At 39.8% G+C, this 14,241-nt stretch overlaps 1 protein-coding gene across 8 annotated transcripts in view; it reads right to left on the minus strand.

Moving 5' to 3' along the window:
- LOC132825456 (trinucleotide repeat-containing gene 6A protein-like) overlaps positions 1-13,538 on the minus strand; it is a 190,518-nt gene extending 176,980 nt beyond the window's left edge. For all 8 annotated transcript variants that reach the window (XM_060840748.1, XM_060840747.1, XM_060840741.1 and 5 more), the window contains exons 1-2: positions 13,418-13,538; positions 13,069-13,116 (exon numbers count right to left, since the gene is read on the minus strand). In XM_060840748.1, coding sequence (XP_060696731.1) covers positions 13,069-13,116; positions 13,418-13,422 — 53 coding nt within the window. In that variant the 5' untranslated portion in view covers positions 13,423-13,538. The remainder of the gene's footprint in view (positions 1-13,068; positions 13,117-13,417) is intronic.
- Positions 13,539-14,241: the final 703 nt, after the last annotated feature.

A 14,241-nucleotide genomic window follows, 5' to 3' on the forward strand; every position in this document is an offset into this window, starting at 1 on the left:
ACTAGAAACCCATGCATACGCAGGAAGAATAGGCACACTCCACACAGACAGTCGTCAGAGGGTAGAATTGAACCGGTTCCTGACACAGAGATAGCAGTGCTCACCACTGATCCACTGTGCCGCACTTGACATGGTGGCTTAGTCTTGGTGATAAACATTGAAATTCCCCATCCACAGTACATTCTTGCTGATCATCATGCATGCCTTCTGCAAATAATTGCTCAAATGTGGAAGAGTACCAATTCATCAGCTGAATGGGTACGGTCAGTGGTGATGAGCAAGAGGTTTCCTGACCAATGTTGAACCTGATGGCATGACGTTTCATGAGTTCCAAAGTCAATACTGAGGAAACAAGGGCTTATACAATTAATGGTAGAGCCTTCAGCAGCAATCAGAGAACAGAGCGATCCAAGGGTGCAGGTACATAGTTCTTTGAAGTTTGCATCAGATATACACAGGGTCTTTAAAAATTACAATTGAAATTCATTTGGATAAGTACATGAATAGGAAAGGTTTGGAGGAATATAGGCCAGGAGCAGGCAGGTGGGGATAGTTTAGTTTGGGATTATGTTCGGCAAGGATTGGTTGGACTGAAGCGTCTGTTTCTACGCTGTATGACTCGATGACTATGACTGACTCCCAGATCAGCCCTCGTCTGATTATAAACAATGTTAAAGCTACTGATGAGTCTGTCCTGCTAATAGGATGGTGGCAGTGATGCCTGAAATCCATAAGGTACGATTCCAAGAGTATAACTACATCAAGCAACAGCTTGCTCAGTCTGTGGGATAGCTCCCAGATGTTGGTAAAAAGAGCTTTGCAAGGGTGGCTTTACTGTCTTAGTTGTTTCCAGTGCCTAGGTAAATGCCAGAAGGTCATTCATATTCTTTCCTTTAATTAGACTTGGCAGTAGTTTGATTCAACTGGATGGCATGCTAGACCATTTCATGACTTGTCCTACCTGTCTATCTTCTTTTCCACCTATCCACTCCACCCTCCTCCTTGACCTACAACCTCATCCTCTCCCCTATTCACCTATTTTACTCTAGGCTACTTGCTCCCCACCCCCACCCTCCTCTAGCTTATCTCTTCACCCTTCAGGCTCTCTGCCTTTATTCTTGATGAAGGGCTTTTGCCAGAAACGTCGATTTTCCTGCTCCTCGGATGCTGCCTGAACTGCTGTGCTCTTCCAGCACCACTAATCCAGAATCTGGTTTCCAGCATCTGCAGTCATTGTTTTTGACTGACTGTGAAATAGTCTAGGTAATCACATTGGTGTGCGTCTTCTGGTAGAACAGGTTTCTCTCTTAAAAAGACATTATTGAACCAATAGGTTTTTACAACAATCAATAATAGTTGCAAAAGCGAGCTTTTAATTCCAGATGCTACAAAACTCAAATTTGACCATTTCCCATTGTGGAATGCAAAACAAGTCCCCAGAACATTAGTCTGAGGTTCCAGATTACTGATTCAATGACATTCCTGATGAACTGCACCTTCAAGTATTAAAGAGCACCTGTGACCAGAGAAGTTGGTCCTAGGATCTTAGGAAAACTCCCTAGGCTTGTGGTAAAGTCCGATCAGATTGGAGAACAGCAAATGTAAATCCACTACTTAAGGAACAAGGGAAGACAGACATGAGCAAACTCCAGGCCAGTTAGCATAACATCTACCGTGGGGAAATATTTGTAGCTATATTTAAGGAGGTTACAGCAGGACACTGATCAAGCAGACATTAATATTGTTTTATGAAAAGGAAGTTATACATGACAAATTGTACGAGGTCCTTAAGGAAATAACAAGCAACATGTATAAAGGGGAACCTGTGTGCACTTTGAAATTTTCAGAAGCCACTTGACAGGTGCTATATCAAATTAACGTAAAGAAGTTAATGTAACAGCACAAAAATAATTGTTAGTTAATAGGAAACAATATTGGAATTAATGGGTCATTTTCCAGCTGGCAAGGTATAATAGTTCTGGGCCTCATCCACAATCTATATCTAGTTGGCTGAAGGAATTGAAGGTATGATTGCTAACTTTGCTGATGACACTCTTGGACAGGTAGGAGTGTAATGGTGAAAAGCACAAACAATTTGCAAAGGAATACAGATAGGTTAAGGGAAAGGGCAAATATTTTGAGTATAATCTAAGAAAATATTAATCTGTTGGAATAGCACATGAATAACCTTGTTTAAAATGGACAGATTGCAGAACTTTGGTACAATGGAGTCTGGGCTTCTGGCTATCTGAATCAAAAGAATGTTAGTAGACACATGCAGTAAGTGATTAGGAAGGCATATGGAATATTGTCATTTGTTGTAGCGGCAACAGAATATAAATCAGCAATATTTTGATATAAGTAGACAAGGTATTGGTAAGGCTGCATCTGGACTACTGAGTTCCATTTTCAGGTCATTATTTAGGAAAGGATTGGAAGCAGTGCAAAGAAGATTTACTTATTGATTCCACAGTTGAAGGTGGTCTCTTATGAGGAAAGGTTGGACCATGTGTATTGTATGTCAGACTTTAGAAGAATGAGATAGACTCATCTTGAAATGTAAAAGATCTTCATGGGCCTGACAGGGTCAATTCTGAACAGATATTTCCACTTACAGGAGAATCTAGAACTAAGGGACAGAGTTTAAAAATAAGGGGTCTCCCATTTAAGTCAAGTTGGTGGAGATTTATTTTCATCTCAGAGGGTCAATCATGTCTCACATTTTCTTCCTCAGGGAAGGCGGAGATGGATAGATTCTTGATGGATCGCTTTTTCCCCTTTTGGGCTATAAACTGCAAGATGAAAGTTGAACACTACTGAGAAGCCTAAAGCACAAGGAGAATTCCTTTTGCAATTTGAAGATCAAGTGGGTTTGTGTGGCGTACACTTTAGCTACACTAATGTTACTTTTTGGAACAGAGGTGCACATTTTATAAATAACTGAAAAAGGCCGAGTACCAGTCTAAAGAAAATCTTCTGAACTGAAGCCTTGAAATTGCTTAGCTGCAATTTATCACAGATTTGTTAGTTTAGTGCGCAAAGACAGTTCTAAGGCCATAAGAAACAGGAACAGTAGTCGGCCAATTGGCCCCTGAGCCTGCTCCCCCATTCAATAAGATCGAGGCTGATCCAACATTTCTGATGTCCAGGTTCCTGCATTTGCCCATTACCTTTGATTCCCCTATTGGTCAAGAATCTCAGCCTTAAATATACACAGAAGTCTGCAAAAGAAGTCCCTCCTTCTGTCAACGAAAAGGATAATAAACCTAAAGACTCCAAAGAAAGAGGAGTTAAAAGGGTTTTAAAAGGTAAAGCTTAAATGGCATAGAAGTAAATTTTTTTTTGCCATTTATTTACAATAGTGTTACTTGCTCTTAATGCCAAAACCTGCTGTAAATTACTTTGTCCTAAACAGCAGCCAATCAAGCAAATTGGTCTCTCATTATATGTTTGTATCAGATCATGTTTAAGTTTAGCAGCCATGTCAGTTATGAATTGCAATCAATTAAAAAACTCATTGGATCAATTAAACAGCTGAGCTCCACAAATATCTCTACTCTCAGTTATAGCAGAGCTCAACGTATCAGTGCAAAATAGAATGCTGGAGCATTTGCAACAATCAACCAGAAATATCTCAGCCTCCTCCAGGGGTCCCCAACATCACAGATGCTAATCTTCTGCCAATTCGATTTCACGCCATACAGTATCAAGAAACGACTGAAGATAGTGGGACTCTTAACATTGCAGCAATAGTACTGCAAACCTATGCTCAAAAACCTGCTACATCTTTAGCCAAGCTGTTCAATTACAGCTACAACATTGGCATCTACCTAATAAAATGGAAAGTTGTCCTGAAAACAAGAGGCAGGACAAATCCAACCCAGTCAACTATTGCCCCAGTAAAGTAAAAGAAGGGATCATCAACAGTACTACTGAGTAGTACCTACTCAATGACACTCAGTTGGGTATTCCACCACAGCCACTCAGCAATTGGGCACATTATAGCTTCAGTTCAAACATGGACAAGACAGCTGAAATCAGGAGATGTGGGAGTTACTACCCTTAACGTCAAGGCTGCAACTGACGTGAGTGAAGCATCAAGGAGCCCTAGCAAAATGAGAATCAGTTAGAATGTTCACCAATGATTGTGAATTGTTCAGCATCAATTATGACTCCTTAGATACTGCAGGTAGCCGTACTTAAATGGAGCAAAACCTGGACAATATTCAGGTTTGGGCGAACAAACGGCAAGTTACATTCATGCCTCACAAGTAGAAGACAGCGAACATCAGAATCATAAAACCCTGACAATGTTGAAGCAGGTCATTTGGCCCATTGGGTCCACACTGACCCCCTCCCCAAACCTATCCCCCTCCCCAAACCTATCCCCCTCCCCCCATGGGGCTGTTGGACTGGACACGAACGAGAGAGAGAGGGGGAGGGGGAGAGACATTTGGAGACAGTGCCTGTTTAATCACTGTAAACAAGAGACGCGATCACTATTGGAAACACATCTTTGATATAATGTTTCTATCGGGAGCTAGAGATCTCCTTTGGATAATCCAGGTTCCTCTGTAAATACTCGAGCTACAGAAGCAGATCAGTCTCAGAATCCTGCAGTGATTCACTCACCTCCCAACTCTCCAAACACTGCCCTGCCAACCTCAAGGAACGGCTTATAAATGTAGTGAAATATTCTCCACTAGTCTGGATGGGTTAGTCCAATGACACACAGGCAGCTTTACACCATCCAAGAGAAAGCAGCCCACTTGTTTGGCAGCACATTCATTACTTTCTGCATCAACATTCAACAGCAGTGTGCACTATCGATAAGATGCCATGCAGAAATTCATCAAGGTTGCTCTAAAAAGCACCTTCCAAACGCATAATCATTACCATCTGGCTCAATAAGGACATCGGATATATGGGAACACCACCAAAGGCAGTTCACCCCCAAACAACTTGCCACCCTGAGTTCAAATTGCATTACTGTTCCTTTATTGTCTCAGTCAAAATTCTAGAACTCCATCCCAAATAGCATTGTTAATCTACTCCAAATAGACAGGCACTGTTACCATATTATTAGTGCACTCTTCTCAACTGCGCCTTGACCGTTTCAAAAGGTATGAGGGGGTTGACAAGAAAGTAAAGGCCATAGTTACATAGGTCATGATCTTATCAGATAAAGGTGCAGGATCATGGGGCTAAATCTCTGCATTCAAATCAGTAAACGTGGTAACCTGCACATTGTACAATCATAAAACAACACAAGAAAAAATTCCAGCCCAATAAAGTCTTTAAAAGGTGAACAGGAATAGAGATATTTGCGCAGCTCTGTGCCCCCCACTTCAGTAGCTCCAGCAATACAGTGAGAATTGAAGCGCACTTTCAGTGGGAAAAGAGGAAAACAGCATCTCTCAAGAGCAATGGGAAAAGAATTAAATCGACAGACATACCCAAAAGAAAAATGTATCAAGAGTCAACCATCTTCCACAACAACAGTCTGTAAAGAGTTACATTGCTTATACAAGTCATGAGATTCAGCAACATGTACACTACTCTTCTGGAATAAAGGGAATTTCAACCACAATCTCTTGCAATTTTCTGGCAGTCTTGGCAAGAAGAAGTTAAGATAAAGATCATCAAGGACAACATGTGAAAGAGAAAAAGAGGAAAAAGTCATTGCTTTTAACTTTTCCTTTCATGCACAGAGGACTCTGAATAAGCCAATTAATAGTAAAGCAACAAGTTTTAAATTTTCTGCCTGTGACTTAATACGAGAGTTGTAATCCTACAGATTAATAATGGGAGACAAGCCCTAAATTTAGATTTTCACTTTATGAGTTATATTAAAAATAATCACCAGCTAAAATGTTTAAATAAAATCATTACAAATGCACAATGAAACAATTACATTTCCCACATTTTTTAAGACAATAGTAGTATGGAAAGACTAACAACTTTCAAATGGATTAAATTATGCTACATGTGTACCCAGTAGGCTTTCAAGGATACCTCAAAACATCCTTAGGTCTAAACCATTCTTCCCAGGTCCACAGAAAATTTCTCTGGATTTATAGGTTTGCAAATGTACTCTCAGCTATCTGGAAGCCAACGACATTGCAGACCAAAATCTTAAAACAGACATTCCACTTAAATTTAAATCCCCATTTCTGAATATATTCAACGTATTTCACAAAGGTAAAGATTTTTTTCTAAATCTTTACATATATTAGAATGACATGAAAGAAATTGTTTAAACAAGTGTATCTTATTTCTCCAGGTTGGTTTGAGAAATAGGTTGGTGTAAGTCACCATCATACCATTCAGTATAAGTTAAACAAAATTGAAACCTTGAGGTACAATTTGCTGAGCTCTCCCACATGTAAAATTGGTGTCAATTGCTAGTGCGTCTTTACATGTCAAAATTATATTTTGGCACCAAAACCACAATAATCACTGCTCTCGAAACAACAATTGTTAAGCAACATTGAGACTTTTTTTTGTAAAGAAAGCTTACATACTAGATATAAAAGTGCTGGCTAGAATCCAAGCAGGCTTAATCACTGATCTGTTCTAGGTGTTTCAGTAAACCCAGCTTTGTTTGCATAACAAGAGCAGTGTGTGTCTAGCACTAATTGGGAAAGAATCCATATGAGATACAATAAAAGGGAAATATCTGGAGTGCGGAGCATGTATTTTCCACTAGAAAAAAAAGAGTTAGAGGCCACATACTTCATGCTAAAACACAATGAGAAATTAAAGGTCACCATTCAGTCACTGAGCCCTCTGCTTGATAATGATCATCTGCCTTCCCATTTAAGTGATGGATTCAGCATGACTCAGACCTGGCTTACTGCAGCTCTGGATCATTGCCACAGAATAACCAACTTTCATTTTAGTCTAACAAATTTTACAATTTCTGACACTTAGAGTTGCTTCCTATGTTTGTTGATGTGATGTAATTTACAGTAAATTTTAAACAAGTGGAAAACAGAAGCAACTATACAAGTTAAGAACACAATCATAACTAAGACTACAAGCGACAAGGCTATTGTGGAGTCATTGAACCATACAGCATTGAAACAGACCCTTCGGTCTAACTCATCTATGCCAACTAGACATCCCAATCTGACTTGGTCCCTTTTATCAGCATTTAGCACATGTCCTTCTAAATCTTTCCTATTCATATATCCAGATGCTTTTTAAATGTTGCAGTTGTACCTACCTCTGCCATTTTCTCTGGCAGCTCATTCCATACACATGCAACCAGTTACCTATCAGGTCCCTTTTAAATCCTTTCCCTCTCACCTTACACCTATGCCCTCTAGTTTTGGGCTCCCCAACCCTAGGAAAAAGACTACAGCTATGTTCACCCGATCAATGCCCTTCATGATTTTATGAACCTCTATATGGCCACCCCTCAGTCTTTGACATTCCAAAGAAAATAGCAACAACCTACTCAGCTTCTCTCTATTGCACAAACCCTCTAATCCAGTAACATCTTTGTAAATCTCTTCTGGACCTTTCAAGTTTTGCAACATGCTTCCCATAGTAGGGCAACTAGAATCATACACAATATTCTAAAAGTGGCCTCACCAATGTCCTCTACAGCCATGACATGACATGACATCTCAACTCCTATACTTAATGCACTGACCAATGAAGGCTAGCGTGCCACATGCCTTCTTCACCATCCTGTCTACCTGCAACTCCTTGTTCAAGGAACTTTGTACCTGCACCCTTCGGTTTCTTTCTAAGGCAGCACACCCCAGTGCCATATTTACTGTATACACCCTGCCCTAGTTGCATTTTGGTGAGGCAAACACCTCAGATCTAAATTAAACTCTATCTGCCACTCCTTGGCCCATCGGCTCATCTGATGAAGATCCTGTTGCACTTCAAGATAACCTTCTTCACTGTCCACTACACCACCTATTTTGGTGTCATATGCAAACTTACCAATCATCCCTCCTTGATTCACATCTAAATCATTTATACAAAAGACAAAAAGCAGTGGACCCAGCACTGATCTCTGTGGCACACCACTGTCACGAAACCAATCCTCTACCACCACTCTGTCTCTGACCTTCAAGCCAATTTGTTTAAAATCCAACTGGCTACCTCCCCAGATTCCATGTGATCTAACCTTACTAATCTGTCTACAATGTGGAAACTTGTTGAACACTTGGCTAAAGTCCATATGAACAACATCAACCACTCTGCCTTCGATTTTATTTGTCACCCCTTGAAAAAACTCAATTTTATTGAGGCAATTTCCCACACAAAAAGCCATGCTGACTATCCCTAATCAGTTCTTGCCTTTCCAAACGCATGCAAATCCTGTCCTTCAGAATCCACCCCAACAACTTAACCACCAATGACATAAGGCTCACCAGTCTGTAGTTCCCTGGTTTTTCTTTACAGCCTCATATTATGGAACCATATTATCCAACCTCCAGACTTACAGCACCTCACCCAACGATACAAATATCTCATTCTAAATAGCCTTTATAGCAAGTGGTGGAACCTTGATATTCCAATATCTTTAATATATTTAGCTTTCCTAGATAACTGTACAATTAATAAACTTATAACATCAAGACATGGAAGTCCACAGATGAACAAATAAAATTTGAACCCAGCAGCATGCATAAGAATCAACTAGTTCAAACTTTAATTTTCCTCTTCAGGCACTGCTTCATATTGAAACTTCAGCATATCATTGCTGATCAAGTACATCTTTCGTTATTTGGAAATTCAATATTACAAACAAAAATAAAGGAACCTGTCCAGTAAATTTAATAGCTAACATTTTTTGATAGGCAAGTATACAATTGTTGACTGTTGCTCTTCTCGATTGTACCATTAGCGAACAAAGGTCAATGGGAGAGATAGACACCCTGAAAACTGTCTCCGTTACGATTCAAAGAGTTCATTCCTGAACCATGTTAAGTCATAACAGAGACAGTTTTAGGGGTATCTATTATCATGATGATTCTATTATTCTTGCCGCTTGAAAAAAAAGTCTGTTTATCCCTATTGTTTGTTTCCTAAATACCAATGTTTTCTATCCATGTCAGCGCACTACTCCCAAAGCTGTATGCTTTAATTTCACATGCTAATCGCGTGAGATCTTATCGAAAGCCTTCCGAAAGTCCAAGTACAAATCATTCTGTTATAACACACATTACGGCAACGTAAACTCACTGTCATGCAACTGTTTCTAAAGTGCAAACTTTTAAAACATGTGCTGGCTGTAATGCAATTACAGCGCAAACACTAAGCATTGCTGCTAAAGGTGGATTTTTCTATAATACTGAGTTGCACAAGAATGCAACCATTGCGTTACAGAAGAACTGTCTGTTAATCCCATCCACTGATCAATTCTACTAGCTACATTCTCAAAAGATGCCAGTAGATTTTTGAAGTGGAATTTCCCTTTTGTAAATCCATGGAACTGTCAATCCTGCCACTATTACCTGCTTTTACATTGTGTAAGGATCTTTATATATGAAAGGTTAACTCGTCAGAGCCCTAGTTTCCTAATGAGCAGTTCTGAAACATAAAAGGCACTACAACACAAGGACAGGATTGTGTCAAAAAGCACAAAGTTTTTTTTTACAAAAAACACCAACCAACCAAACAGCAAGTCTGGTTGCAGCTGTGGAGAGAAAACAAATTTAACGTTTTGATCCAGTGACTTTTCTTCAGAACTAGTTTTTTGTGAAGCCTTGTCATGATTCAATAACCAAAGGATACTGACCAGCAGGCCAAGGAAAATTCCCTTGACCTTCTTTGAATAGTGATTAGATTTTTTAATATTCAGATTAACACCTCATGTGATAGACAACAGAATGATGTAGCAATCTCTCAATATACATTGGACAATCTTGGAACTACAGTCGTTCTTCTACAACGCAATAGCTGCATTCTAGTGCAACCCTATTCTTTAGAAATAGGGTCCAAGATTCAACTGCGTTGTAGCAAATTCATGTCAACGAAACATGCATTATAACAGAACAGCTTACATTCAGGAGTTTACCGGCTGTAGAAATGCAAGTAGAGACACCCAACCACCTCTCATTAAAATTCTTATCCACATATGGGCAGACAAACATAGAATGACTTTATGAATAGAAAAACATTCCAAGATACTTCATAAAAAGTGATAAAAGTTATTAACAAAACATTCACACCAAGTTGCACAAGTTTTGTGTTAGGTGAAACAAAGTTTAAAGAGCATTTTAAACAAGAGGTGAAGCTCGCAATTAGACTTTTACTATGACACCTCATTCAATTTTTTTTTCTTCTTCTCAGACCTATCCATGAGTATTTCTGAAAGCACTTTTATATTATCCATACTAACGGAAGCCAAACTGTTAAGTCCCACAAGACTGCTAACCAAAAAGCTTAAGTTAACTGACTGCAATATTTTCAAAATGTTATGACTTCCAACATTATCCTTAAGGTTAGATCCAGAATAAATGAATGCTGTATCCAAAGACTGCCCAGGCCCTGACTTTCATAATAATGTCACTGGGAATTTACATGACTAATTTAAGGAATCTCAATTCTCCATTCCTTCTGGCAGCTGAAAACATTACCACCAATGGTGGAGCAATTAAGAAAAAGATTGTCAAGAAGTCTGAATTGTATAAGGATAGATCTGTGGATTTTAGGACTGGAAATTTATAGATGCAAGAAAAGCTCAGGTCATGGAGGAATGTGGAAACAGCAGGATCATCTTAAATAGACAGACTTTATTTAACTAGAGTCAACATAAGTTAGTGGGTACAGGTTTATGGATGAAATTGACTTTGAGAAAGTTGGAATACAGGCTGAGATTCAAATAAGCTGAAGTTGAGGGTTGGTAGCGAGCACTTTTGAAATTTAGTTAATGATGTGGAAAATTCTTATTTCTTGAATGAATGCTTCAATTACCTTTTTCCTCCTCTGTATAATTTCAGTCAACCCCACAGAGACCTTAACTTTTCATCCATTTCCTCATTTTGCACCACCATTGGTGCAATAGCCACAGCAAACTACAACTTGTTTTCAGGAACATCTCTCCCTGAACCCTTCTACTTTACGATCTGATAAGGAGACATTTGAGAGTTTTGGAACATCTAAGAGAAATCAGTCTTTGGCTGAGCGGCCAATTTGCCTCAGACTCATAGTAAAGTACAGCACGAAAACAGACCCTTTCGTCCAATTCATCCATGCTGACCAGATATCCTAAACTAATCTAGACGCATTTGTCAACAGTTGGCCCATATCCATCTAAACTCTTTCTATTCATATACCTATCCAAATGGCAAATGCTGCAATTGTACCAGCCTGCACATTCCATACATGCACCACCCTCTCCATGAAAATGTTGCCCATTGGGTCCCTTTTCTATCTTTTCCCTCTCACCCTAAATCTATGCCCCAGGGAAAAGACTTCTATTTATCCTATCCAAGCCCTTCATGACTTTATAAATCCCAGCCTTTTCAGCCTCTCCCTATAGCTCAAATCCTCTAATCCTGACAACATCCTCGTAAACCTTTTCTGAACCCTTTCAAATTTCACCACATCCTTCCAATAGGAAGGAGACCAGTATTGCCTGCATTATTCCACAAGTGGCCTAACCAATGTCCTGTACAGCTGCAACACAACCTCCCAACCCTTACACTCAATGCCTTCAAAATGTCTCAGAACATTTTTCTACAAACATAAATTCTGCACAAATGTCCAGCGGCTTTGCAATTACTGTAAAAATTTAAACAATGTGGATTCACCCTTCTCCCTGGCATTTAAGGATACACACACACAATACAGAGCTGAATCAGAGCTGGACAAGACAAATTTACCCTGGAATTTGGGTGATCTTAGCTTTAGATCCAAAGTGCAGGTGCGAAAGACAATGTACAACTGGACTTAGAGTCCTCACTGCATGCATGAACATCAGACATCAAATAGGATTTCTCTCACTCAAATGAGGTAAACTCAGTCATTCCACTCCTCTCGCTGGCTTGTCATCCATTTAGAATAAATTTGAATGAATCCAAAACTTTGCAGCTATTTCCATTCATTTTTGCATTCCTTGCTATACTTTTTACAATTTTAGTGACATTCTAATGTTTAAATCCTTCCTGGATGTTGTTCCTCCCATCTCAGCACCCTCTAGCAGCCCTGCAATTGAGATCAGCACATAACTCCAATATGGCCCTCCACTGTATCCTATATTCCTGTTCACTACCTTTGCCATCAGCTACTTGTAAATTTTTATTCTTTAAGCCTCATAATATATCTATTTAATCAAATTTTGACCAGTCTTAATGTTTTCATTGGTTTAGTGTAAATTTGGGCCTAATCGTATTCCTGTGAAATATTTTGGGATGTTTTATTACAATAAAACATTTCTACAAAATATTCCAGAACATTTTTCTACACAAATTCTTCCCAAGCGCCCAGTAGTGGCTTTATAGTTTCTATTAAAAAAATTAAACAGATTGAAGATTCAATCTACTCAGGCCTTTGAGTGTATGCACACAATACAGAGCTAAACCATATGGAAAGAGCAAATTCAACCTAGGACTCGGATTTGTAAAAAAAAGGCAACTATCCTTCTATAGGAATGTACTAGAGGGGCACTCACTCACCCACGAAAGGTTGAGACTACCTTCAAAAATGGAGGAGCAAATACTCCAAACATGACTAGCCAATTGAAAGAATAACCGTACGTGAAAAGTCTGAATTACTTTGAAACATATAGACAACCGCTTTCTTCTAATTTGCAGCGATGCCAATCGATTCCTGCAAAATACATGTTTACAAGCCAATACCTGGAAGGGCGGTACAGCGCGACATGCCTTTCCTAGATACTAACAGACCTCGATCCAATCTCATTTACTTTACAGCATTTGCAAGTTTTAATATTTATTCTACAGTTTTTCTCCACAATTTAACTCAAACGGAATAAGAGCGGCGGGGGCTTTATATGAAAGAGTAAGTGAAGGTCAGACATTTCCCTCCCCAACTTGAATGTATTTAACTGCAAAATGAATCAAAGGTAAACCTTACCTGTTTAGTTTATCTTGAGCTTCTTTGGTAGCGTTAGCCTCCAATCCTCTGCAATTAAACAGGCGACAATCAGGAGGCAATTTTGAGTGTTATTTTTTTTAAAAACAAAACCGCAGCAAAATGCCTTAAGTTCAGAGCGCTGCAATGCGGGATTTGCACACAGGCCCTGTCCTGACGGCTGCAGCAACAGAGGGGCCTATTTCTATCTCTCTCTCCACCCTACCACCATAACCATTACCCGACGCTCTCCCATTTAGTGGCGACACAGCATCAAACAAAACGGTCGGTGGACTGCATATGCTGGAGCCGGCTCGCTTGCACAACCCAGGGAAAAGATAAATCTACATACCTCATTAATGTAAAGTGCAACAGTGAGAAATTCGAAAGCTAAACATGCGAATAAGGCTTTAATAATGAGTGTGCGAGTGGCCGCGGCGCCAAACACAGCGCTCACTTTCCACAGCCGCCATCTTCTTCCAACTGACAGGAACTGGTCTAGGAGCGCGCGGCCGGGCACTTCCGGTCCGCAAATGGCTGATCACATGGCAACCGGATGGGTGGGTGCTATGGCAACCGGCTCAAGATTGAGGGAAGGGCAGGAAAAGAAACGAGCCACAAGTTGACTGTAAGCTCTGAACGAGGTACGAATACCAATTAATAATGCACTAGTATTGGAAAGGAGTTCCGTGACAGGATATTTTTCTTAAAGATTGCATTTGGCTGTTAAACTAAAGGCAGTCATTTCGCACGCCCAGTTTTCTCCTCTAGTTTCCAGTCGCACCTAGTTCAAATCACCCTTACCCATTCATCGTAGAATATTAGTGGGATTATCTACTGGGGAGGATGTTACCCTCATCTGGGGAACAAACATTTGTGCTTTCGAGTTTCCAAACTCCAATTTACCGTTGCTCTCAGAGAAGGTCTAACATACGAGGAACGGCTGAGGATCCTGGGGTTGTATTCATTGGAGTTTAGAAGATTAAGGGGAGATCTAATAGAAATTTACAAGATAATACATGGCTTGGAAAGGATGGACGCTAGGAAATTGTTTCTGTTAGGCGAGGAGACTAGGACCCGTGGACACAGCCTTAGAATTAGGGGGGTAAATTCAGAACAGAAATACGGAGACATTTCTTCAGTCAGAGAGTGGTGGGCCTGTGGAATTCATTGCCG

Source organism: Hemiscyllium ocellatum, chromosome 20 (assembly GCF_020745735.1).
Source record: "Hemiscyllium ocellatum isolate sHemOce1 chromosome 20, sHemOce1.pat.X.cur, whole genome shotgun sequence".
NCBI classification, from domain to species: domain Eukaryota; kingdom Metazoa; phylum Chordata; class Chondrichthyes; order Orectolobiformes; family Hemiscylliidae; genus Hemiscyllium; species Hemiscyllium ocellatum.